The 25979-nt window shown below is 38.6% G+C and overlaps 1 protein-coding gene across 10 annotated transcripts; it reads left to right on the top strand.

The window, feature by feature from the left end:
• The first annotated feature begins 50 nt into the window (after window positions 1-50).
• KIF27 (kinesin family member 27) lies at window positions 51-24479 on the top strand. Of its 10 annotated transcripts, none has more exons than XM_084505297.1 (19): window positions 51-169; window positions 1944-2338; window positions 4209-4409; window positions 5216-6171; window positions 8668-8811; window positions 11118-11324; window positions 12001-12161; window positions 12554-12687; window positions 13260-13415; window positions 13712-13849; window positions 14526-14731; window positions 15102-15299; window positions 15649-15762; window positions 16819-16995; window positions 17669-17884; window positions 18904-19110; window positions 19909-20107; window positions 20589-20753; window positions 22381-24479. In XM_084505297.1, exons 2-19 carry the CDS (start codon window positions 2029-2031, stop codon window positions 22842-22844), a joined length of 4353 nt encoding a protein of 1450 aa, XP_084361423.1. In that variant the 5' UTR covers window positions 51-169; window positions 1944-2028; the 3' UTR covers window positions 22845-24479. The 10 variants fall into 10 exon arrangements, with proteins under 10 accessions (XP_084361423.1, XP_084361422.1, XP_084361421.1 ...); XM_084505296.1 differs by having other exon boundaries at window positions 124-533; XM_084505295.1 differs by having other exon boundaries at window positions 124-794.
• Window positions 24480-25979: the final 1500 nt, after the last annotated feature.

The raw sequence follows: 25979 nt of genomic DNA, 5'->3' as shown, positions 1-25979 counted from the left end.
AGATGTGTATGTGTCTGTACGTGTGCCTGGAGACTCCAGGCGGCTGCTGGGCCAGCAGGTGCGAGCTGCTGTGAGCATGGCACGCCTATGTGGAGACCGCTTGCGTTGCGGGAAAACCCAGCCTTTAACGCTGAGCTCCACCGGAGCTGTAAGGAGACATCTCCGACATGTAAGCCGCATTTCGCACCCCTGCTTTGATTAAAGCGCACAGACCTCAAGCAGGCGGCCCCCTCCACCCTCCCCAGGACTCGAGGGCGAGGTGTGCGCGTCCCTGGGGGCCGTGGGCTGCCCCCCGCTGCCCCCCGATGTCCCCTCACACCCACCCCTCAACCCCCGCTCCGCCCGCGCCCTCCTGCCGCGGGGGGCCGCTGTGCGCGGCGGGGCGGCGCCGCCGGCCGTTTGCCGCCGACCGTTGCGGCCGTTGCCGGCGGCCGTTGCCTAGCGAGGCGCTGTCAACAGCCGCGCGGGCGGCCCAGGCGCGGCCCGCCGGCCCCTCAGCCCGCCCGGCGGCTGCCTCCCGACGCCCGGAGCAGGTTTGGAGCGGGGAGCGACGGGGACGGGGCAGGGGGGAGCCGCCCCACCCTGCCGCCGAGCCGGCATTTTGCTTTGTGTTTGTTTGTTTTTAGGAAATAGTAAATGGGATCTCGCCCCTCCCCGCGACTTGTTTCGGTGTAATTTTTTTTTTTTGGGGGGGGGCGTTGCCAGCCTCTTGCAGCAGGCCTCGCTGCTGCATACAAAGAGGGCACCTGGGTAAATAAAGGCAGAAACGCACCAAAACGTGGTTGGAATCTGCAGTCAGTAAGTCTTAAGTAGCTGCTCGTGATTGCCGTGCCCTTTATGAAATGAGCAGGATTTCAGGCTCTTGCTTATCTTCCTTGGCTTCCTTCTGCTCGGTTCTGTAAAACAAGGCTTTTTGTCAGCTTCCAAAGTTTCTCAGCTCTGAATGGACAAGCCCTCAATGCAAATGGGTGTAAGTGAAATGCAAAAACTCTTCTCTTTGCAACCACAGAAGACTTATGTTTAAATCTGGTTGCATTTTCATGAAGGCTGAATTTGATGTGCTTAGCTGGTGAGTTCTGCCAGTTGGGTAACAGAGCAAAAAGGCTGTGTGGGAGTTCAGTAAGAAGGAAGTTCAGCAAACTTTCCTTTGCATGGCAAAGCCTGCGTGAATGAGAATCAGCAAAAGCAGAAGATGTGTTTGGGATCTGGCAGCGTTTGATACCCATAGAGGCTTTTGAGTGTTTCTGATAGACATTTGTAAAGAAATACTATTTGATGCTTCTTACTGTGCTTCAGAATTAATACATGGGGGGCAGTATAAGGAACTATGGTTGCTGAAATATATAACTAATAAAAAATAGTTACATATGGGCATAAACAGACGGATTAAAATCAGAGGAATGCTTTGTGTGTAGTAATCACAAATATTTAAAATCATACCTACCACATAAGCAACACGACAGCTTTCTGTGCTTCTGAAATTATAAATGCTTGGCCCTTGTAAGCCAAGTATTTATGAGGGCTTTAAAGCACGTGTGTGTGTATAGGTATAAATTCAGGATAAAAAGGTTTTGTTTGAATAATTTCTGTTGCCTATGCATCAGTACTGTAGCAGTGAGAAAATAAGGTTCATTGTAAGTATATGCTTTATCAACAGTTCATTAACAAGATCTTACAATATTGTTGCTTCATATGGCAGTATAATGTCCAAACAGAAAGTCTGACCACTTTCAGACCAAAGGTTAAGTCTGCTAGCTTAGAAGGTAATAGAAGCAAAATTAGTTTATGCACTGGTTTAACAGTTGTTAATATATCTGCTTTTTTATCACAGTTACTTTCCAGGGTGTAATGATGCTTATGTATTCTTTGGGAAACTCTTCAACATTCTATTTCAGCAGGGAGTTAATTCTTTATTATTTAACTCAGAAAACATTTTTTCTTAGGTGCAGAAAATTGCAAATGAGGTGAACAGAGGAATTGTAACAGATGTTGTAATGACTTCATGAATACTCAGTGGGGAGCACAGAGATGGAGGCCAGCATGGAGGAGATCCCGGTTAAAGTTGCAATAAGGGTCAGACCTCTGCTTTCCAAGGAAGTACTTCATAACCACCAAGTATGCGTGAGATTAGTCCCAAATACACAGCAAATAATCATTGGGAAAGACCGTGTCTTCACTTTTGATTTTGTATTTGGCAAAAACTCAACCCAAGAAGAAGTTTATACAGTTTGCATTAAACCTCTTCTAGTGTCTTTGACTGAGGGATATAATGCTACAGTATTTGCATACGGACAGACAGGTTCTGGGAAGACTTACACCATTGGAGGTGGTCACATTGGTATGTTGTAAAAAGTCTTTTTTTGTGTGTGTGTGAACAATGTAGTTCTGCAAATTAAGTATTTAATACATAACAGATGATGCTTGAGAATTTTTAAGAGATAATGAAAAAATGTATAGCAAAAAAAAATATATATATTCCAAAGTTTATGTGATGGTTGTGTTCTAAACACAAATTCTGTGTCCATTAGGCTATACCAGAAGTATGAGAGAAAAAAAAAATAAAAAAAATTAAAGTGCTCTTTCCCATTCTCTATTCTAACAGGCAACTTACACTACTTTCTGAAACACAGTGCTTTAGAAATTTTTGCTACATTTATCCTACTTAGAAAGTATCTGCTTTAGGTAATTGTATTAAGCAAACTCACTCTTAGACTTTTTTCAGAGACTGGAAAGAGATTTCATGTATAAATTTCATGGAATAGAATCATAGAATGGTTTGGGTTGGAAGGGACCTTAAAGATCACCCGGTTGCAACCCCCTGCCACGGGCAAAGATGTCACCCACTAGACCAGGTTGCCCAGGGCCCCATCCAGCCTGGCCTTGAACACCCCCAGGGATGGGGCATCCACAGCTTCTTTGGGCAACCTGTGCCAGGGCCTCACCACCCTCTGCGTAAAGAATTTCTTCTGAATATCTAATCCAAATCAACCCTCTTTTAGTTGGAAAGCCATTACTCCTTGTCCTATCATTACACCAACTGACAAAGAGTCCCGCCAGAGTCCCTCCCCAGCTTTCCTGTAGGCCCCCTTTAGGTACTGTCAGGCTGCTCTAAGGTCTCCCCAGAGCCTTCTCTTCTCCAGGCTGCACAACTCCAACTCCCTCAGCCTGTCTTCATAAGAGAGGTGCTCCAGCTCTCTAAGCATCCCTGTGGCCCTCCTGGACTCTCTCTAATACTTCCACGTCCTTGTGCTGGGGGACCCAGAGCTGAAGGCAGTGCTCCAGGTGGGGGTCTCACGAGAGCAGAGCAGAGGGGAACAATCGCTTCCCTCACCCTGCTGGCTATGCTGCTTTTGATGCAGCCCAGGATATGGTTGGCTTTCTGGGCTGGAAGCACACATTGCTGGCTCAGGTTGAGATTCTCATCAACCAACACCCCCAGGGCCTTCTCCTCAAGGCTGCTCTCAATCTGTTTTCTGTCCAGACTGTAGTTGTGCTTGGAACTGTTCCAGCACAAGTGCAGAACCTTGCATGTTGGCCTTGTTGAACTTTATGTTGAACTTCAAATTTTGCTTTTTTAAAGGCAGATATCTGAAACTCTACTATTCGACTTACTTGGTATTTCCAAGTCAGTATTTCTCAAACACCTGAGACTGGAAACTACTTTTTTTCTGTATTAGTTTGCAGAAGAATTCTGCAGCTTCTGCATGTATACGATTTTGCTTTCCGACTTTCTCTGGAATCCTGTATCACCAGCTCTGGTTATCTTCCCTTCCATATCGAGAAGTAACAATTTGTTTGTGTGTTGTGCTGAATAAGAGAGAAGAAGTGGAGTAGCAGGAATTAGAAGACTATCTGGATTTTTCTTGGTCCTTGATTACGTATTCATTCTTTCTGCATAAAGGATTTGAAGTTTTGTCATTAATTCAGTAGCAAGTTCAAAATATTTTTTTCTTCTAGCATGATTTTTTACAAATTTAATTTTCTTTTAGTCTCATACCCGCAGAAAGTAGTAAAGTTCTGTATCATTTCCATGCATTTCTGATCAACAGAAAAGCAAATATTTACATGAAAACCTGGGAAAACCGAGCTCTTCCTATTCCTTATTATATTGAGTGATAAACCTTGCAGACTTCTCTTTAGTTTCAGTCTATGTAATTTGTGTGACAGAATGACTGCAAGTGTCCGTGACATATGTGTTTATATTTTAGCATCAGTTTCAGAGGATGAAAAAGGCATAATCCCACGGGCTATTCAGGAGTTATTTCAGCATATTTCTGAAAACCATAACATTGATTTCCGTGTGAAAGTATCTTATATAGAGGTTTACAAGGAAGAACTTCGAGATTTATTGGAGTTGGAGACCTCTGTGAAAGATTTACATATCCGAGAAGATGAAAAGGGAAATACAGGTAGGATTCCAGCTCTAGAACTTTGTGCATTTGATTTCTGTTGTGTGCACAAATTATTATTTCCATCTCTTGAAAAGAGAGCTTATCGATGACTAATACTAGAAGAAGTCACGTTTTAAAAATGTAAATTCAGTTTAGCTGATCTGAAGCAGCCTTCATTTTACATTCCTATGAACAATATCAATGTTCCTCCAGAAGCAGCATCAGGTGGTAAGGTAGTACTTTTACTGCTTCTGCAAATTCAGCATAGAAACAATTGTGCATGATTATTCAGTTGAATGAATGCTTTAAGATTAAGCCTTTGCTTCTCACTTCAAAGTTATATTTGTTAAGCTACTTATACTGTAAATATCTGCTTCCATTCCACTAAGAACTATGTTCTTAACATAGGCTGGGAGTCACTTTTACTACAAAATTTCAAAATTTCTGTCTTTTTTTTTTTTAACTGACAAAGTAAGCTTTGAGCTAGGTTTGCTCATACTTTTTTCTAGATAGCACTAGGTTGCAAATTGCATAAGACGATGTGTAAACACCTAAGTCTGTGTATTCTGTTTAGGATATTGTTTCAAATGCTGTGACAAAATATGCCCATATATTACATTTCTGCAGGTTTCAGATGTGCTGTGCTTCATGCTTTCCACATACTGTTTTATTTTATTTAGCTATGTGCTACAACCTTATAATAATGCAGTCTTGTATGCTTCTGTGATTTGTGTTTATAGATTGACTATTCATAATTGCAGTAAACTTTTACTGAAAAGTTTAAAATTAATTTAATTATTCTGATTTTCTTTTGGTGTTTGAAGTGATTGTTGGTGCTAAGGAATTCCAAGTAGAAAGTGCAGATGAAGTGATGAGCCTGTTGGAAAGTGGCAATGCAGCTCGTCACACAGGCACAACACAAATGAATGAACACTCTAGTCGATCACATGCCATTTTTACTATCAGTATTTGTCAGAAACAATCTTCAGAGTCTCAAAAAAATAGTGATCCACAGGATTCATCTTGGAAATCAGTCCAGATGATTGCTTCAAAGTTCCATTTTGTGGATTTGGCAGGATCAGAGAGGGTGACAAAGACTGGAAATACCGGTGAACGATTCAAAGAATCAATTCAAATCAATAGTGGTTTGTTGGCCTTGGGAAATGTCATCAGTGCTCTTGGAGACCCAAAAAGGAAAAGCGTACATATTCCATACAGGGATGCTAAAATCACTCGCATTCTGAAAGACTCCCTAGGAGGAAACGCCAAGACTGTCATGATAACATGTATAAGTCCATCCTCATCAGACTTTGATGAATCTTTAAATTCGCTCAAATATGCAAACAGAGCCAAAAACATTAGAAATAAACCAGTTGTAAACTACAACCCTGATCAAGACCGGATTGATGAAATGGAACTTGAAATCAGATTGCTCCGAGAAGCTTTGCAGAACCAACAAGTCGGTAATCAGTGTTCACATGACTTAAATCAAGAAAGAACCCGAATCAGTTTGCTAGAAGAACAGCTCACCCGGCTTCAAGTTCAGTGCTTCAGCTACAGAAACTGTTTAGATGAAGCCTTCCCATTCCTGGTTGATTTGAATGATGATGTTAGCTTAAAAAGAAGTCATCGGGACAGGTTGCAGAGTTGGATCAACATGGTACAGGAAGTAATGAAGGAAGCTCTCACCGTGCAGCAAATTGACACTGGAACTGGCACCATGCAAGAGCCCCATCATATCACAATTCTTCAGCTGAGGAGAGAACTAAAGAAATGCCAGGTATTTCATTATAAGTTGATTGTTTAGGTACCTATGAACAAATCAGGAAAGCTAATGTGTCTGTCTTGTAGGAGGAGGAGATATAAAATTCTAACTTGTTGGAACTCTAAAATCAACCTATGTTCAGTTTTCACACTGAATTCTGGTAAGCCTGTAGATTGTTACCTTGCAATTGCATACACAAATTCTGGCTTTTCTTGGTTCTCATCATCCTACATTACAGCTACATTATTTATTCTTCATTTTTTTTCTCTGGCTTATTGTAAAGCTCTGCTTCCCAGGTTCAAAACAGTGTAAGAGCTGGGTTTAAACTGAAAGATACCCAGGTAAGCATGCCATCCACAGCTAGGAGGAGATGGTTAGGGAGATGCTAAAATAAACAGGGCAATAAAGGCTCTTGAGCAGCTCTTAAGAGTTGTATTTACTTGAAAGATATAGGTAAGCTAGTTGTACAGAAGTATCTGTCTTTAGAATGGTAAGACAGTGTGTGTCTGTACTTTGCATTTGGCTCCTAAAGGTTTTCTGGAAGGCCAACTACATTTGGAAGTAACCTTCAATCGCGATTGGATCACTTACCCAGAAAAACATCTGAAAAAAAAAAACACATTATAATTTCTTTAATCTTTAGGCTCTTATTTGAGATGAAAAATGAGGAGGGCCATCCTTATTTTTTTGTTTGAGAAGTGTATTAATATTATGATTGATGCTGAGATTTTGCAGCCACATCTCACAGCACACTGAAGAAAGTAATTGGATTTAAATACCCACTTTGTAAGGTAGTGTTGGTTATGGGTACATTATTTCCTTTGGGAGAAAGAAACTTGTCAAAACAAAATCAATAGATGAGAAACAGAAGTAAAGAAACAACTGGTGGAAACCACACATAACCACTTCTGAAGGGAGCAGCTGATTCCCCAGAGGGCCATGCTGCCATAACCACAGGGACCTTGACAGCCTAGAAAGGTGGGCTGACAAGAACCTCATGAAGTTCAGCAAGGGAAAGTTCAGAGTCCTGCACCTGAAGAGGAACAACTCCAGGCACTAGTGCATGCCGGGGGCCACCCTGCTGGAAAGCAGCCCTGCAGAAAAGGATCTGGGAGTCCTGGTGGACACCAAGTTGAACATGAGTCAGCCATGTGCCCTTCCTACTAAGAAGGCTAGTGGTTTTGTTGGCTGCACTAGGCAAAGTATCACTAACAGGTCAACAGATGTGATCCTTCTGCTCAGTGAGGCCACACCTGGAGTAGTGTGTCCAGTTGCAGTTGCAAACTGTATTTTGTGGTGCATTATACACAGCATAGCCAGCCAGTCAAAAGAGGTGATTCTCCCACCATATTTAGCATTGATGTGGCCTCATCTTGAGTATTGTGTGCTCAGGGGCTCCACAATGTAAGAAGGATGTTAAGATAATTGAAAGTGTGCAGAGGAAGGCAACAAAGCTGGTAGAAGGGCTGGAAGGCAGGTACTATGAGGAGAGACTGAGAACACTTGTGTTGTCCAGTCTGAAGAACAGGAGGCCAAGAGGCGACCTCATGGCTCTCAGCAACTTCCTGAGGAGGGAAGGTGCTGGTCTCTGCTGCTGGTAACTGAGGGAAGAATGCATGGGAATGGCACAAAGCTGTGGGGGATGTCCAGTTCATGCTGGACATCAGGGAAAATTTCTGTACCATGAGGATGGTCAGACACTGGAACCGGCTTCCTAGGGAGCTGTTCGGTGCCCCATGCCTGTCAGTATTCAGGAGGCATTTGGGCACTGCCTGCAATAACATGCTGTAACTTTAGGTTAGTCCTGAAGTGGTCAGCCAGTTGGACTTGATGATCTTTGTATGTTCTTTCCAACTTTTCTACTCCATTCTACTTTATTCTGTTCAGTTCTGGGCTCCCCCATGCAAGAGATTCAGGGACATACTGGAAAAAGTCCAGCAGAGGGCCACAAAGATGCTTAAGGGACTGGAGCACCTCTCCAATGAGGAAAGGCTGAGAGAGATGGGACTGACTGTTCAGTTTGTAGAAGAGGAGGCTCAGTGGGGGATTTTAGCAATGTCTTACAAATACCTGAAGGGAAGGTGCAGTGAACATGCAGCCAGGAGAAAAGGCAGTGGGCATATACTGGAACACAAGAGCTTCTATCCAAACATATGGAAGCATTTCTGTACTGTGTGGTGGCTGTGGCTGTGCACTGGAACAAGTTGCCCAAAGAGGTTGTGGAGTCATCCTCTGAGACCTGCAAAAGCCACCTGGACATGGTCCTGGGCAACCTGCTCAAGGTGGCCTTGCTTGAGCTGGGGGTTAAACCAGGTGACCTTCAGAGGTCCTTTCCAGCCTCAGCTGTTCTGTGATTCCATGATGGGAGAATTTGCCATATATACATCACAACTTTGCAGTTCCAATCACATCTTTTAACAACAAATAAATATGTGTATGTATTTAATTTTCCAACTTCAAGAATAACAATGCCTGCTTTTCCACTGGCTGAATTTTCCTTTTATTATCTAGCAGGCTCTAGCTATGGATGAAGAAGTATTCAGCCAGAAGGATCATGAGTTGAAGATATTGCAGAATCAGATAAAGACATTAATACAGGAAAATGAAGAGCAACTAGAATCTTTAAAGAAGGCTGAAGAAACACATAGATTACAGGTATTTTTCCTCTGGCATACATTACATATATCTATATCAAACCATCCATCCACTGTAGGAATGTACTCATTATTTCAAAACAGATCCTTCAGAATTTTTTTGGATGTAAACACCTACCAGTCTTACAAGCACCTTGTTTGAATTAGAGCTGTATTCCCTAATGAGCTGAGATCATCTAGTGGGTGAATCACAATACTGTGATTCCTGAAGTTTGTGTATCAGCATAACTGTGCCACAGCCTTCCTGTACGATATTAAGTGATTCATTCACCCTCTCTTTGAGCTTCCTGCCTTCCTCCAGATCTGTATTGTTGCTAAGTTGTTTCAGGACGATTCATGATTTAGGACTTGAAAGGCTTTTAAAGATTGTTTAGAATCTCAAAAAGACCATAAAGTTCCTACAGAATGCTTTAATTGAAAGGCTATATAGAAACATGCGTTGTTATATCTTTATTCAGTGTGAGAGTAAAGTATTGTTGCCTTTTGGCTTTTTAAGACAGAATTTCATCCTAGTATTCTGAGAGTTTACTATTACAAGAAACTGAGTGACACAGTGGAAACACTGCTTGCCTCCTTCCCTCTCTAGATCTTGTATGTGCTAATGAAATTGTAATGGGTAGTAAGTGAATAGCATTTCAAGATCCAGGAGACCATATATAGGATAGTTGATAGATCTGACTTTATAGGATGATAGAGCTGACCTTTTTTAAAGGGAACAGCATAAACATGGCTAGTTAGTACTCTTCTCCTTATTCTCCTTTTTCTCCTTTTTCTCCTTCTTCCTCTTCTTTGCTGATGGCTTGGGGAGAGTCAATGAATGAAAGGTAAGTATACTAGTCACCATCTTTTCCTTCCCTCTGTAACTTTTTTTCTGTTCTGTCATCTCTGGATAGGCTTTTTTTGTGTGTTTTCCTTTTTTAACCCATACTGCATATTGTCAGCTTATTAGACTGAAACAATCCATGCTTAAAATATGCATAGATGCTTATATACAATTATGCTTATAATTGTATCCTATGGAGGATACGAGGCAGATGTTATGAACAGAAACAGTTGTACTGTAGGCAAAAGATCACAGCTCTCACTTTTACTTAAAAACAGAAAAATCAGTATAATAATTAAATCAAATGCTTGTGTCAAATGGTTTAAAGGTGTATGTACAGGAAAGTGTCATTTCAATGATACATGATAGAATAAGAACTGTAAAAGTAGCATGTAAGTGTTTGTACACATGTATTTTATGTAACAGGTTATGCACTATGGGGTTGTATGTACAAGGGCATAAGGGACAGAGTCTTATAGGAATTAAAAAAAAAAAAGTTGCAAGGTGGAGTTGCCCATTACTTCTTCCACAATCATAAAATGTATGGTATTCACATATATATTCTTTTTCCTGTGACACAGAAATATTATGTATTGTATTCCAACAAAATGTCAATTTGTGGGGCATTGTCTATATATGGGGAAAGGACTTGCAGTCTAAGAAGATGAGAAAAAAAAGAATAAATAAAAAATATATGATTCAAAGTAGGAGAATGCATACTTTAGTTAACTATCTCTAGCTGTTATTCAAATTTCCTGTTGGTAGGCAAGATTTTAGATGTATTCTGAAAGGAACAGAGAAGACTGAAAATTGTATGGTCTTGGCCTTATGGATAAATCAGTTCAGTGAAGATATGTAATTTTGAACAGTGCACAGAGATTGCTCTAGGAAAGGCAAGTAAATTCTTCAAGCTAGCATTACCGACAAATTTGAGGCTGGGTAGAAAATAAAGTAATGGTTGATACAAGGGATCCTGGGGTCACGTACAATTTTATTATGTTAATTAATAAAAATAATCTTTCAAGTTGGACCGCTCAAAGAGGAAGAGGAAGCCTACATGTATGTATGTTTCATTATTTAAACTCAGACCATGTGCTTCATTTGAACATTTTTCTTGAATTACCATTTTATTTATCCATGAACACACAAATAAGGCAAGCAGGGGCTGATAAATATGTTATCTACTTCTTACTAGATGTCTAAATCTAGCTGACATAATTTATATAGGACAGGTCCTTTAGACACAAAAATGTCTCAAAAAAATTATTGGAGTTTGGGGAGAGGTAAGATTCTACCTGTCATGCCAGAGAATTTTCAGTTTGTTGCAGAATTTGCCTGTGCACTGCAGAAGAATTTAGAGTTAGTGAATGATATACAAGAAGACTGACCTTTATAATGAATTTAGAAAGGTATGATGCAGACCTGATGATCAGCAACGGTTGTGGTTTTTTTTGTTTTGTTTTGTTTTGTTTTTTGAATATGAGAATGAAAAAATGGTGGAACAGCAAATCCTTATTGATCAGCTAAAAGAAAAATTAGAGAAGTTTATGGTTGTGAAAACTTCGGACTTCTCAAGTGCTTGTGGAGATGGGCCTGCTGTTACGGCATCTGCAAGAAGGCCATACAGTGTCCCACTCACAAAGAGTCTGCTACACTCCCTTTACCCATCTTCAGGGACAGAGACCCGAAAGGTAAGGTCTACCTAAGCATTACATTTTTTTTAACAGTTATTGTTCAATAATTATATTTGGTGTGACAAATTATGGTGACCTATTGTCAGCTGCTGCTTAGCTTTGAAGCATTTTAGCATTGAAGACTGAAAAAGTACTTTCTAATGTCTTGCGACACATGCTATGTCACAATTGTCCAAAATCTATGGGCTTACATTTTGAATCACAGAATGGCTGGAGTTTGAAGGGACCTTTAAAAATCATCTAGTCCAACTCTGCCATGGACAGAGACACCTTTCACTAGATCAGGTTGCTCAAAGCCCCATACAAATTGACTTAAAACACAGAATTTATCACAGTCATAAAGCTGTAGTCTTTTGTGATCTTTTTGTGCAATGTTTAACAGTTCAGATAGGAAGCATTACCAAAATGAATGATTATTCTGTACTGATACACTGAACATTTTGGGTAATAAGTTGGTAACAGTACCTTCTTTTGCACTTGGGACAAGTGTTCTAAGCGGAACCTTCTCTTGCAAAACCTTCTGGTACACAGGTACTCAGAAATATTATTTAAAACGCCTGCAATTTTGCATACAAGGTCAGGTAGTGAAAGACTTTTAAACTGAAATACTATTGGAATATCAATAAAGAATTACTAAACTATTACAAGTGGTTTTTTGGGTGCTTTTTGGCAGGTGTATACCAGTCCCCCTGCTTTTTCCCTGGCTCGGATGATGGCAGGATTCCGTGCTCGTAGCCAGATGATACTGAGCTACATAGAAGATCAAGATGAAGTCCTTCACTGCCACCTCTCTGATCAGAGTGATGAAGAGAAAGAAAATACGGACAGTAAAAAGTAATTTAAGTATTTTTTTTTCTCATTTAAGTAATTTTTTTCTTTAATTTTTGTTACAGATAAATATATAGCAAATATAATATTACTGCCTAACCCTAGTGTAATGTGAGGCCATTTGTGATACTACTTAAAATAAATTTGCAGGACCAACTAGGCATATTATGAAATTAGTTTAAAAAACACATTTTTTTGATGCGATAAAGATTGCATGATCCTTGTTTTGGGGACATCATCCAACAAGATCGAGCAAGGGAAGAAGAAGGTGCAAATGCTTATGTAAGCTTTCTCAGTTTGGCACTCTTCTTTTTAATATCATGTACTTTATATAAAGTTAAAAGAAAAAAAAAATCCCTTTGTGTTTAGAATGTATCATGTTTTCCATTCTTCCTTAGGCATTCAATAAACCAAACATGGACACGAGAACAGGTTTCTCTGTGCTTTCCCTTTGAGCAAAGTGACATGAAATGTCAAGTTGACAAGTCCAGCTCATGTGACAAATCTGTGCCACAGACTGATACAGCCACAGGTAAAATGGAAGTCATGAGAGTAACTTGTGTTAGATATAATATTAGAATATGCAATAATGTCTTTATCACATGTAATTATTTTTCTCATCAAAATGTCTTTATTTGATACAAATACTTTTTTCATTATAGCTCAACATAAATTTATTTTTAAATTATTTTTCTTTTCCCGTTTCTGAAATTGACATCAGTGACCTTAATGTTTAAATACTACTTATTAGCGAGAAAGCACTTGACATACAAATCTAGTACTAGTTCAAGAAAAGGAAACATGCTATTATTTCATCAGAGATGCACTGAAAATGCTTAAATAATATTTTTTTTCTCTCTCAGGTTAGCATTCATTAGCATTCTTGAAATGCTAATGCATGCTATCATTTCCGTATTTAGAGGGCAGGGAAAAGACTCTTTGCAATACTCTCTCCTTTTGGCTCTTTCACTTCATTTGTAAGAATTCTGTACATACTATATTTCAGAGCACTGTCTTTTGGATAAAGAGTGTATTCCTTTTATTCCTTTTTTATTCCTTTTTTTTTTTTTTTTTTGTCTCCACATTGCTTTGTTTTCTTTCAAGGTGAAGAAATTGACTGCCTCCAGAAAAGTCATGTTTTTAACATGCAGAAGTTAAAGAATTCAGAGTTGAGACTCACTGAGGCCAAGCAAAAAATGAGAGAACTTGCACTTAACATCAAAATGAAAGAAGAACTTATTAAGGAATTAGTAAGAACAGGTAAGTGACGGAAAAATTGAAATGAAGACATTCAGAAATAAGCAAGAAAAAAGACACAAAACTTCTGAAGTCCTGCATGTCTTAGTTTTTGGGTAATTTTCTTATGCGGGAATACTTCTGGTAATTTACAGTTTCATAACTTCTATGAATTACTTGCTATGACTGCATTGAAGGCTGCAAATTTTTATTGTGTCCTACTCAGCTGTGATCTACAGATTTGTTTGTTAAATATTTTTTTGTGTTTTGTAGCTTATTGTGTTTATCCACCTATAGTGTAATTTTTCATGTATGCTTAGTGCAACTGATCTCTTCATGGACATGTGTTTGTCACCCAGTGTCTGGGATAGGAGAGAAGATACAACACTGTGCTGGGAATGCTTGCATTCCCATCATAGCAGTAGAGAAGCAGGAGTCAGAAGTGGATGAGGGAAAAGGTCAGTGTCCCTGTTAGCCTATATAATTACACATCTGTCCTCATATATATATATATGCTTGCCAGAAACTTATCATTATGATGACCCTAAAGATCTGTCCTTACCTGTTTCAATCACACTCTTCTACTGTGTACATATTCTCCTGAGGCAGTCTTTTGGCATTGAGAAACATTGTGCACCCCCAGTAACAGTACTTACGGAATTCCAAACAGAGCAAATCAGATTGCCCGAACAGGGCAAATCAGTAGAAACACAATTGAGAGTTTTTTTTGCTGATTACCAAGTTCAAAGCTGAGAAATATGTACCATATTCTTCTGGGAAAAAAAAAAAAATAATAATAATAATACAGGCAAGCTATTTTGCCAAAACATAATAATACAGGCAAGCTATTTTGCCAAGGGCTGCAGTAAGCAGAAAATTTTCACTTGATGTGGCACTCAAGTGTTACTTTCTTTGGTGACATCAGATGATTTATGAAGAGTTCAGATTTAAGATTCCTTCGTTTATCTATATTTGAGTGTTATAAGGGAGCTGTTTGTTTAGGTTTGGAAAATGTCTCAGAAGTTTTTGGTTTAATCAGGATGAAGTAAGTAACGATTCAATTACAGGTTTAAGTAATACATTGCAAATTATTATCTTGCTGTTTTAAAACTATTTGGATATGATGTCTTTAAGGTAAGGATGCAGAGTCTGTAAGCAGGCAATATTCCTTGAAGATAACTAAACTGGAGCAAGAATCTGAGCAGGCCAAAATGGAACTGGCCGAAACACAAAAACAGCTTCAGGAGCTGGAGAATAAGGAGCTGAGAGACGTTCCTGAGAAAGCCAAGTTACAAAAAGAGTTCCGGAAGAAGATGGATGCAGCTAAGCTGAAAGTGCAGGTATTTCCAATATGACCATTAGGATTTGCAAATTCCTGTCTCAGCATCACCTTTGAAATCTGTACACTCTGCTTGTGAAACTCTCACCAGCTTCACACAATTGAAGCTAGTTGGATTGAAATAGCCAATGAGAACCTTCACACAGTTATACCCACTACTATTTAACAAATAAGTAGTTAGATAGTTCTGTCTTTGATGATTTTACGAAGGCTCAGAGACCTTAGAAATAATGTGTGATTGTTGTGGTAAAATTTAGTAAGTCTTGCTCACTGTCATAACTCACTGAAATAGAGAATTAACCTGTAACCTGAGTCATGTTTTAGTTTTAAGTTTTCCTGTTGTTAAGCTGAAATTTTCCATGAACATTCAGGCCTTACAGAAGAAGAAGCAAGACACTAAGAATCTGGCTTCTCTATCTAACCAAAGTGAAAAACGAGCAATAGAACTTGAGCAGAATGTGGCTCAGATGAAGCATCAGCAGACCCAGCTAGAGAAAAGACTGCGTGAGGAGAGTGAAAAAAAGAAGCAACTAGAAGCAGAGATTCAGCGGGACCAGCTACAAATTAAAGTAGGATTCTTTCTGTTTCCTTATGACAAAGAATAAGATCAACCAGTTTTACCTTTGTTTTCCCAAAGACAATGTACTATACTACCAGATTTTGTCATTTTAAGTAATGCTTACTTGACACTGAAGAAATTGTGTATAAGTATTTTCACAGAAATCTTCATTCTTCCTTTCTCTTCAGCTATTTTTTTAAATGTTATTATGTGATGTCTAGCCCTTAGTTGCAATTTTGCATGGAAATTAGTTCAATATGTCTGATTTTATGATTGTGTAGATTCTGTCATTAAATGTGTTTGAAAAACACACTGATTGAGGCGGAAGGAAAGTTTTGTTTGTTTGTTTTTGTTTATAGGAACTTCAGCTTAAGATGGAACAGCAACAGAAGATTCTTAAACTTAAAGACAGAGAGATTGCTGCATTTAAAAAGAAGAAAAATAACTCGGTGGGAACTTTACAGAAATCAGAGGTAGCTAATCTATTCCAAATCTGTGTGGACACTGAAAAAAAAGGTGTCTTTATTCACCCCTTGTCATCTTTGTAAAGCGTTTGGAAGAAGAGTATTCCATCCTCCCCTGTTTTTATTTTTAATTATTATTTTTTTGCTGTAGCAAAAACTGAGACAAGTCAAGAAGCTCTTTTACTGTTTTTGAATGAACGAAAGGAGAGGGCTGTAATGTCTTTGTTTTTTCTACGACTTGTCAAAGGTAGTAATTCAGATAGCTGGAAATTCAACAAGTTTGGTTGTCTGGTAGGTTCGAAGGTGATTCTGATGAGCTCTGTTATAAATGTTGCATGGTTTGTTTGTTTATTTATTTTCTCATCTGACAAATATGACAGAGGGCTATGGTTTTGGTTGTTCATAACAGTGTTAGAATAGTAGGTTTCCTGTGCAACAGTGCTACCTGCATGATTTCAGAACTGGACATTGGAACATGAGAGTTTCATGAGTTAGCCAAAGTCTTTAGAGGTGAAAATAAATTTAAAAAATGAAATAAAAGCAACTTTTTAGCAATACCAGCAAAATGCCCACTGATAAACCATTGCTTCAGAAGAGACTTATAATAGACTCTGCTAGCAGGATCAGAACTCCCATTTTTTCTTTCTTTCAGCATCACAGTTTCTCATCATTGTGTTTTTCCACAAATCTTGGTCTTGGGCAAGAATAATGCAATGAGGATGGGCTAGCTGATTTCTTGTGGTACCTTTCAAACTTAGTTGTTGTCATTCTATATCTGACATCTATTTATATAACTGTTTTTAGGAAAATAATACATTTCCTTAAAAGCATCTGATAAAATTGTTTGCATAAGATGTAGTAATATAACATTGCTGAGCCTCTCCTTAAGTCAATCCTATTTCTGTATTATCCTGAATCAGGATTCTGTTGAAGAATTAATGTTAAGAATAGAAATGTTGATTTCTCACGTTTTATCAGTTACTCTAAAAGAGGAAAAACATAGTCATAAAATTCTGACCCTAATAGTCCTTGTTAATGCTCTCTGGATCTCTGTTTAAATTGTAGAAATTAGAAGAGCAAAAGAAATGGCTGGATGAAGAAATGGAAAGAATTCTTCAACAGCACCAACAGTTAGCAGAACTAGAAGAAGATTTAAAGAAAAGAGAAGCCATTGTAGCTAAAAAAGAAGCACTACTGCAAGAGAAAAGCCACCTAGAAATCAAGAAACTGAGATCTAGCCAGGTGATTTAAGAAAGAAAAAAAAAAAAGAAAGAAAGAAAGAAAGAAACTCAACACAATTGTAGAGCTGACTGAAAAGACTATGGGAGGAGGGCAGCCAGATAACAGAAGAGGTTTAAGCCATGCAACTTGTATCTCTAGCGCTGCCATTACATTATTGTGTGGCTTGATCAAATCAACATTTTAAACATGAATAATACAATGTAATAACCTTTATTTACATGACACCTCGAAATTCTAACAACAAAACAAAATCTGACTTCCAAAGTTCTGTTATTGCAGCACATTAAATAACGATATCTAAAAAATTGCTCAATGCTTGCAAACTAGAGAACATGGCAGAGAAACATTCTGTATTATTTACTTTGGCTACTGAGAAACAGAAATTGAAATGTCATTGTCACCGTAATGACTAACTCATGTAACATATGTAGAAAACTGCACATTGCTTTTCTTTGTTTTCTTTCATCTTTTGATTAAATAGTAAATTTTATGGTAGCTGTCTGCTTAGCCTAAATGGCATCCCTTTACAAAAAGTAGACAGGTCTTCCACTTTAGGATGCGACAGTCTCATGTACATGTTTATGGGGAAGGAGTTTTATACTTACAGTTTCTTTCTTTCTCTCATTCTTCCTCTTATTTCTTTCTCTCCCTCTTTTTTTTTTTTTTTTTAAAGGCTTTAAACAAAGATAGTATGAAATTGTCTACTCGCTTAAGTATGCTGGACCAGGAATTGTGTGATAAAGGTATGCAGCTTCAGGACAGCACTACTGAAGATAAGACAGACATTCTGGACAAAATTCAGGTTCTTCAGAAGGAAAGGGATCAGCTACTCAGAAGAAGAAATAGTGTGGATGAGAAACTGAAAGAGGGTAAAGTGTTGTCAGCTGAAGTAAGTAACTATCTCTGAGATACATAAAAGTTTTAGGCAATGTTGTATAATAAAGTATTCCAATCATGACCTAAAATGTCTCCCAGTATTAGATAGTCTAGAATCAAGGAACTGAGGTTGGGTGTTTTTGTTAACAGCCGACAGTAAAATACTGCTATAATAGCACTACTTACATAACAGTGAGCAACATTTACTTTCAGAGGGACTTACTTTAGCTAGAGTCTGGACAAATGTCGCTGGCCTAACAATTATATTATTAGAAATAATGAAACAGGATGTACATCAATTTATCTTAGGCAGCTATTTTCATATCAGGACATAGAACAAGGTAAAGTACTCTAATAGTGATATCCCTTGATTTTTTTTCACAGGCTTTTGTGAAAGACCAAATAGCCTCCATATAGTTACAATGAAAATAAGCCATATTGTGAATGTTACACACTTGAATTGATCAGTATAATTAAGTTGAAGATTGAATAGATTGATATAAAATACACAGATTTGTTTTAGGTCTTGAGAAGCAGCAGTTTGGGCCTATTACTGAGCTGATAGCATGCCGGAAAGAATCCTATTTGCTTCACTCCACAGAATCTTCTGCAATACTTCAGGGCATTAATTTCTGCCACCTTCCTGCACAGATAATGGTCACCAAACTGCTCACAGATCTGATCGATTCATTAATCGCTAATTAGAAAAATAGTTCAACTGAAAAAGTAATAGAAGTCGTCAAATTGTGGGGAGGGGAAAATGAAGGAAGAATAGAACTTAGGCTTTTGTGGTGATGAACCATTTGTTTGAACTCTGATCTGTGGAAGGGATATCAGGACATTTCCTGCTTGCTCCAAACAGGTTCTAGATTTGTACTCTTCCTCTTATTTTTCCCATTCCATTCTCTGTACTACTACTAGTTAGTCTTGCTCTTAAATTTAGATTCACCTTTGAGAATGAAGTTAATGTCTTATGCACACAAAGATTTGTTTTGTACATTTTTAAAATCTCACTCCTGTGTTTCTGTGTAGGAAGAACATGTCCTTTTCCAGCTGGAAGAAGGAATTGAAGCCCTGGAGGCTGCTATTGATTACAAGAATGAAAGTATTCAGAGTCGCCAGTACTTGCTTAGATCCTCTTCACAGATCCTTTCACAGAGTGAGGATAATGTAATAGGAAAACTAGTTTCCTTGTCTGCTGATGAGCTCAGAGCTATCCTCTTCAAATACTTTAACAAGGTTTGCTTTGGCTAATGATCAATATTTTATCCTATTACCTGTTATTGTGCTAAATAATTAAATGAAATAGTGTCAAGAAGTAAAGTCAATTTAATCCACTTTCATTGAAAGCCTGCTTAGGTTACTCACATCTGTTGTTAATTTGGATATTTTCCATCTTGACATCAACATAAAAAAGGATGCTTTTATATTACTTGTTTGTATCTTGTTTTGGTGTCATTAGCTTAAAAGGTGTTGCAAATCTGGAAATTTCCTTGCTCCTTTTCACTGCTTTATGCTGCTAACTTCTCAAGTAGCAACATATTTAAACAGTGGTGTCATATTGAAATTCTTCCCACCTGCAGTCTTTATTAACCTCAGGATAGTATTTCTTTTTTCCAAATCCATTATAAAATCTTTCTGCAAATAAGCGCTTACCACCATATACTGAAGAATCATAATGACACCTGGAAACATAAAAAAGAAATGCATTAGGACTTGGTGTCTCTCTTTGCCCATGGGTGAACCTTGGGTGATTTTGTGTACAAGTTGTCTGTGGTACAGAAATTGGAAGTTTTCCAGAAACAGGAAAAAAACTCTTGTATCAGTTTAAGTTCTGCACAGGGCATTAAAAAATCCACTAGTCCATGTGATCAAAATATACAGAGCTCAATTCTGAAGTGTGAACTCATGTCAGCAGGCAAATCTGTTTCCAGTATAAGCTTATAGAGACAATTGCTTTTGTATCCATTCATCTATTAAGCAGAACTGTAAAAGTATTTGTTGAAATGGTTTGATAGAAGTGTATTTCTTTCTTAGATTGTTGGCCTGCGAGAGTCTGAACGTAAATTACAACTGCAGACTGAAGAACAGGAAATGAAGGTCATAGATCAGAAAAATATAATACGTGAATTGGAATCTGCACTTGAGCACATCAAGTTGCAGTGTGACAGGCAGCTGACGCTACAACACAGAGAACATGAGAAAAAACTACAGTTGATACTGCATCATTTCAAGGGTGCTTGTTTGTTTTCAAAGGGGAATTGTGCAGCAGATATTATCTTTAGTCACTGTTGAGAAATACTGTGTTTCGTATGAAAGAAAAAAGAATATATGAGGTACAAAGATAACATTTTGGCTGTTACTAATTCTGATGTCGTGTAGGATGCTGATGAACAGACACAAGGTGCTTGTATAAAAGAAAAAAGCTGACCATTTTTAAAAAACTGTCAGAATTGTCATATTTTTATATTCAATTTGTTGACATTGGAAAGGTGAAAGATACCAATCACATTGACCTTTATCCTCTAAATGCTCCTATTAAAATGGAGAATTGTGGTTGGCATGGGCTTTTTGATCCTCTGTCATACTAGTTTAAATGTACACACTGAAAGCAGAGTGTCAGCAAAATACAGGACATTCTCTAGCTGGGCATCTTGACTTTGGCACAGAGAAGTGAAGTGAAGATTTGGTTCTCATACTAGTTTTACTTGCCCTAGAACAAGATGGTGAAGGTATTGCAGAAACCTTGAAAGAGTATGAAGTAAAAGTCCAGCAACTGGAAAAAGACTTATTTTTTTATAAGAAAACCAGCAGAGAGCTGAAGAAGAAATTGAAGGGCTTTTTTGGAGAGTCACCCCATCAACTAATGGCACCTACTAAATGTAAGTACATTATCTTAAAATGCTTTTGTGTTTGTCAGTAGATCATTTAAGGGGTAGCAAACAGACAAAAGTATATCAGATAGACATAAAAATCATATTTTTACTGAACTAACTCATATCCAGGAAGGTACTACATCTCCCCACACTTGCAAAGGAGAGACAACATCAGTTTGTAATTGAGGCAGTGGTATAACACTGTTCTAAATTCATGTTTGGTTTTCTGTGGATTCGAGCATAATTTGAGAAGCTACAGTCTCACACTGTTGTGGTTGAGAAAACGGTATTTTATTATCTGAAAGACTCTGAATGGCATTATAATTAACAAATGTGTAATATGCTATGCTTTTAGATGCCAGTATTTTAAACAATTAACTTGATTTTGCTGCCAGCACTTGATTTCATAGAAGTTATTTATTGGAAGATTGTCAATGAGGAGGTCCATACTTCCAGTTAACTAAAATCATTCTTTATTAAGGTTAAAAGACCTAGATATTTGTAGTAAGAAGATAAGCTTCCTAATGTGATCTATGCTTTGACCAAAAAAAAAAAAAAAAAGGACCAACAAACAACTATTAAAAGTTTTTGATTGTTCCATGTCCTACTAACCTAGTAACCACAACTCAAACTTAAAATGAAGTAGTTCTAGTGTAGGATCAAAAATGGTTTAATCATTGTCATTATCTTGGTTGTCTTACACCTCACACTGCCACCACCAACACTTCACGTGCACAGTGCAGCCTTCTTGGCCCCGTGTTTTGTCTTAAGGCTCAGCGTGACTCATTCTTCCTCTTAACTGATGGTTCAATTTCGTCACACTTGAGGTAGTGCCATGTCTTTGTAACACGTACATGCTGGTCACATATGCATCTGTTACTACCAGAGTGAATTGAGGTTTAGCTCTCCAGGCAGGATAATAAGCCTAGAGGTTCATTACTCGAAAGTATGCTGTGAAGGTGTGAATAAGAATATTCCACAGGTTGGACTGTAAATGAGCATGGGGAAGATTATTCTGTGTCTAATACACAAAGAAGAAGCATGTAGTCCAGGACATGTTTTGCTGTGAGGAAACAGCCAAACTGTAGCGAAGTGTAGAAAGGTGAATGTCCCTGTGAATTTCTAACTTTTTCAAATACATATGTTTGTAACGTTTGTAAGAAGTGCTCTGTATTTTTGTACAATTACCTTTAGTTATCTTTCCTCTGAATATATTTTTGGGCGTAATACAATGTAATAAAAAAGTGATGAGCTTTAAAAATAACAAAAATCCCTGTGTACATTAAAGTCACATTCAAAGAATATGTTTTGTGTGTTCTGCTAATGAAATTGCAGACTACTTTTGAAAATACGAATAATTTCATATTTTACTGTCATGGTTCAGTTGTTTTAAGATTGCCTAAACTGCAAGTTAGAATGGTGAAGCTTGTATTACAAGCACAGAGCCAGTGGAAACTAAATCCCTCTGATGTTTTTGTAGATGATAAACTTTTTAACAGAAAAAAGTGAGATTACTGTAAATTTTTACCACTTTCATACTACAAGTTACTCATGCTGTAAAACCATACCAACTTACTGATGTTTCTTGATATAACTTTTAGCTGTGTATTTCCTGATAAAAAAATCATTTTAGGTAACAGTGCTGGTGACAGGGCATCCAGTCAAGATGAATCACAAGCTGCTTCTGAGGAATTCAAGCTAACACATAACCTGGAAACCAACTGTCAAGCAGGAAAAATAAAGGAAGCAGACAGAACAAATATTCTAAGGTCACGGCAGAATTCATACAAGCTTGGAGAAGATATATCAGAATTTGGATGCAACAAAGAGTGTTTGTCAAGCACTAGTGATGACAAAATAGGAAGAGATGAAGCTCAGCCTTCAAAATCTCATCCTCAGCTACCTTCTGTCACCCACAGAAGAGAGACCATAACACAATTTCAAGGAGTAACCTCTGTAAAATTATCTCGCAGAGAGCTACGTCATATCCCTCCCTCAGAATTATCTTTGAGACGCTCAAGCCTTGGTGCAGGTGTCAGTTTTATTGCTCCAGACTCCATTGAAATGGACAAAAGGTCTAGCATCACTAAGACATAGTTACTCTTCATTGAATTTTAATAGCTGTTGGTACTGAAGGTACTGTGTTAGATTTCTTTGTTGATGGTCTTGTTAAGTAGCAGCCATGGATGAACGACTTAATCCCCTTTAGTTCTTCTGGTCACGATCAAATCATTAGGTGCTTGTGATGTTCACACAGTTTGAGTGAATCTGAGATGGATTGTAATTAATTCAGTATCTATGGACATATCATTCAGAGACCTTTTAACATTGAAGAAGTAATTTATATTGTTCACTTGTTTTTATTTCACTAACTTAAAATATTTTTCAAAAATTGCACTGTGAAGTGCACTGTACCTGTGTAATTTAGGTTTCCTGAAAGAACATTTCGCTTCATTTCATTGGGTTAGAAACAATAACAAACTACATAATTTATTTCACTATATAGCTAGAAAATACAGTTTCCAGAATCTTACCTGGTATTGATAATGACTGACCTCTGACTTCTTTTTTCTAAATACTTCATACATTTTATACTAGCCTTGCTTGAGATTAAAATAGCCTAAAAATCAATTTGTTATTGAAAAGGAACATGAAAGTACTTTAAAAAATATCACATCTAATTACTTTGTGTCCTATTGCATGACCTAGGAGTATTTTGTTTCTCCACCAAAAAAAAAAAAAAAAAATCAAAATAATTGTTATGGTCTGGTTGTGAAATTAAGGGAAGTGCTTATTTCACTTGAAGGTTTTGTTTGTTGGGGCTTTAAAAAATTGCACTTTGGGAATATCAAAGCGTGTTGTTTGTTTCTGTACCATTACTGTAGAAACAAACAAACAAACAAACAAAACAAAACAGAGGATCAAATTCAGCATTTTCTAGGTAAGCTAGATGGGCAAATGCAGTATTTTCTTTGTACTAATTACTCATGTCTTTTTTTAGAAGATAGATAATTCTTTTGAATTCCCGATCTGCAAGGGCTACATGTATCCTTTGATTTACTTTTGTTGGTAATCAGTTCAGGATGAAAAGCAAACCTTTTTTGTAAGAGTACAGTACTTACTGAGAAGCATACACTTAATAGCTGCACAAACTTGAATGCAGAGAACAGAATGTCCGCACTTAAATGGATTTAACTTTTATCCATAACTCTCTCCAATATATAAAAAAAGGCACTTTTGAAAGTAAGGTTAGTTTTATGTTAGCGGTGGACTACAAGTGGGCATATTTGAAAGTGTTGTTGTGGATTATTAGATGTACTTAGCAAAGGGATTTTTACTCTGCTGTCATCTGGGCAAGTAGTGTATAACGTGTGGCTGTAGATATGAAAGGACTGCATTTTTCCTTGCTGCAAGCACAGAATAAATTTGTCCACATCATGAAGCGGCTGTTACAACATGATAAAATGGGCCTATTGTCTTGTGGCACATTTACAATTTTTCTGAGTAGATTGCAAAATACTATATTCTAAACGGTTAGGTAAACCATACTTAATTATTCTATGTTGTTCATCTCAATTGTGAGATAAGAATCATCATCTTTTTGTTGGATTATTTCTACATTCATGGAAGTAACAAGTCTTGCTAATGTTAAGTTTAATATTAGTGTCTATATTATTCACTCCATGTTTGTTGTCAAAGAGCAATAAACAAACAAGTAAATACAGTTTAAAATGTGCACTTATTTACTATTCTTTATGAGGTGAAAGAATTGCCAAAGGAATTTCTTCTTCGGATGATACTGTGTATTATCAAATACCTGACACTACTCTACAACTAAGTATGAATTCCTCTTGAGGTCTGCATAAATGAAAATTCTGTTCTTTATGGATGAAAAATAAGCAAGAGGTAATGTAGGAAACATACAACTCAATTGGTAGTAGATGTCTGCTGATGCTCTGCAGGTTTCTGCAGCTGTGACACTACAGATTAAGTAGTCATTCAAACATGCCATATGTATCCATTTCCAGACATAAGTACAATGTCCTGTAGCACTACAGGAGGTAAATACATTGGATACATTTGTCATCTTTGAGAACTGGATGAATTGTTGACCATGAATAGGAGCTAGCAATTTCAATACACAAACAGAACAATGTGACAGAGAGGACAGCAAGGCAATCATACGGGGAAGAGGGAAGAAGAAAAAAGAAAAAGAAAGAAAGAAAAACGGGGACGAAAAAAAAGAACATCCCTCTCCCCCTCCCCCCCCCCCCCCCCAACAAACAAACAAACAAAAAACACAGATAAAATACTGCATACGCAGCAAGGGAAGTCTCATGTGTACTACCCTTCTTCTCATGGGGGACTTCAGCTTCCCAGGTGTCTGCTTGAGATACAGTGCAGTAAGGAGGAAATGGTCTGAGAGGCTCCTGGGGTGTGTGGACACAGGTGGTGAGGGAAGCAGCAAGGGAAGGTGCCCCACTTGACCTGTTGTTTGCAAACAGGGAAGGACCTGTGGGTGACATGATGGTTGGAGGTCGAACTGGGCACAGCCATCACGGAGCGATAGGGTTTTTTGATCTTTGGCGAAGTGAGGAAGGCAGCTTGCAGAACCGCTGCCGTGGATTTCCAGAGGGCAGACACCGGCCTGTTTAGAGACCCGGCTGACAGAGTCCTTGGGGAGGCAGTTCTAAAGGCAGGGCACTCCAGGAAGGCTGAACTTTCTTCAAACATGAGATCCTAGTTTTAATCATAGAGTGCGAGTTCTGTCCTGCTCGGTGTTATTAGCAGCCAGCAGCAGCAGCAGGGTAACTCTGCTGCTCGGGACCGCTGTGCTGACTGCGCGGGTTACTCCCCGCTGGGCTTCCAGCGAATCGCAAAGCACAAGGGCAATGAGCGCTGCGCCACTTCAGCGAGCACACACTGCGTGCGCTTCCAAAACTCATTTTCACCAAGGATAGCCCAGCAGGCATTTACGTTTGTTCACCGCCACAACCGCCCCCGCCGGCTGCCTCGCCCCGCGACATGGCGGCGCTCCCGCGCTGCACGGAGGGCGGCCGGGCCGGGCCGGGCCGGGCCGGGCCGGGCCGGGCCGGGCTGGCGGGCGGGCGGCGGCCCTCCGGCGGCGGCCCGCGGTGATTTTTGATCCCGGCCGGACCCCGTACCGCCCGGCCGGGCGGAATAAACAAACCCGGCGGCGCCCCGCCTCTCCCCTTTATATCCCCCCCCTCC

The sequence above is a fragment of the Aythya ferina genome, assembly GCF_964211825.1.
Source record: "Aythya ferina genome assembly, chromosome: Z".
In the NCBI taxonomy this organism is placed as follows: Eukaryota; Metazoa; Chordata; class Aves; order Anseriformes; family Anatidae; genus Aythya; species Aythya ferina.
Note: the sequence above shows the minus strand (reverse complement) of the source record. Positions and strands in the feature narration are given on the sequence as shown.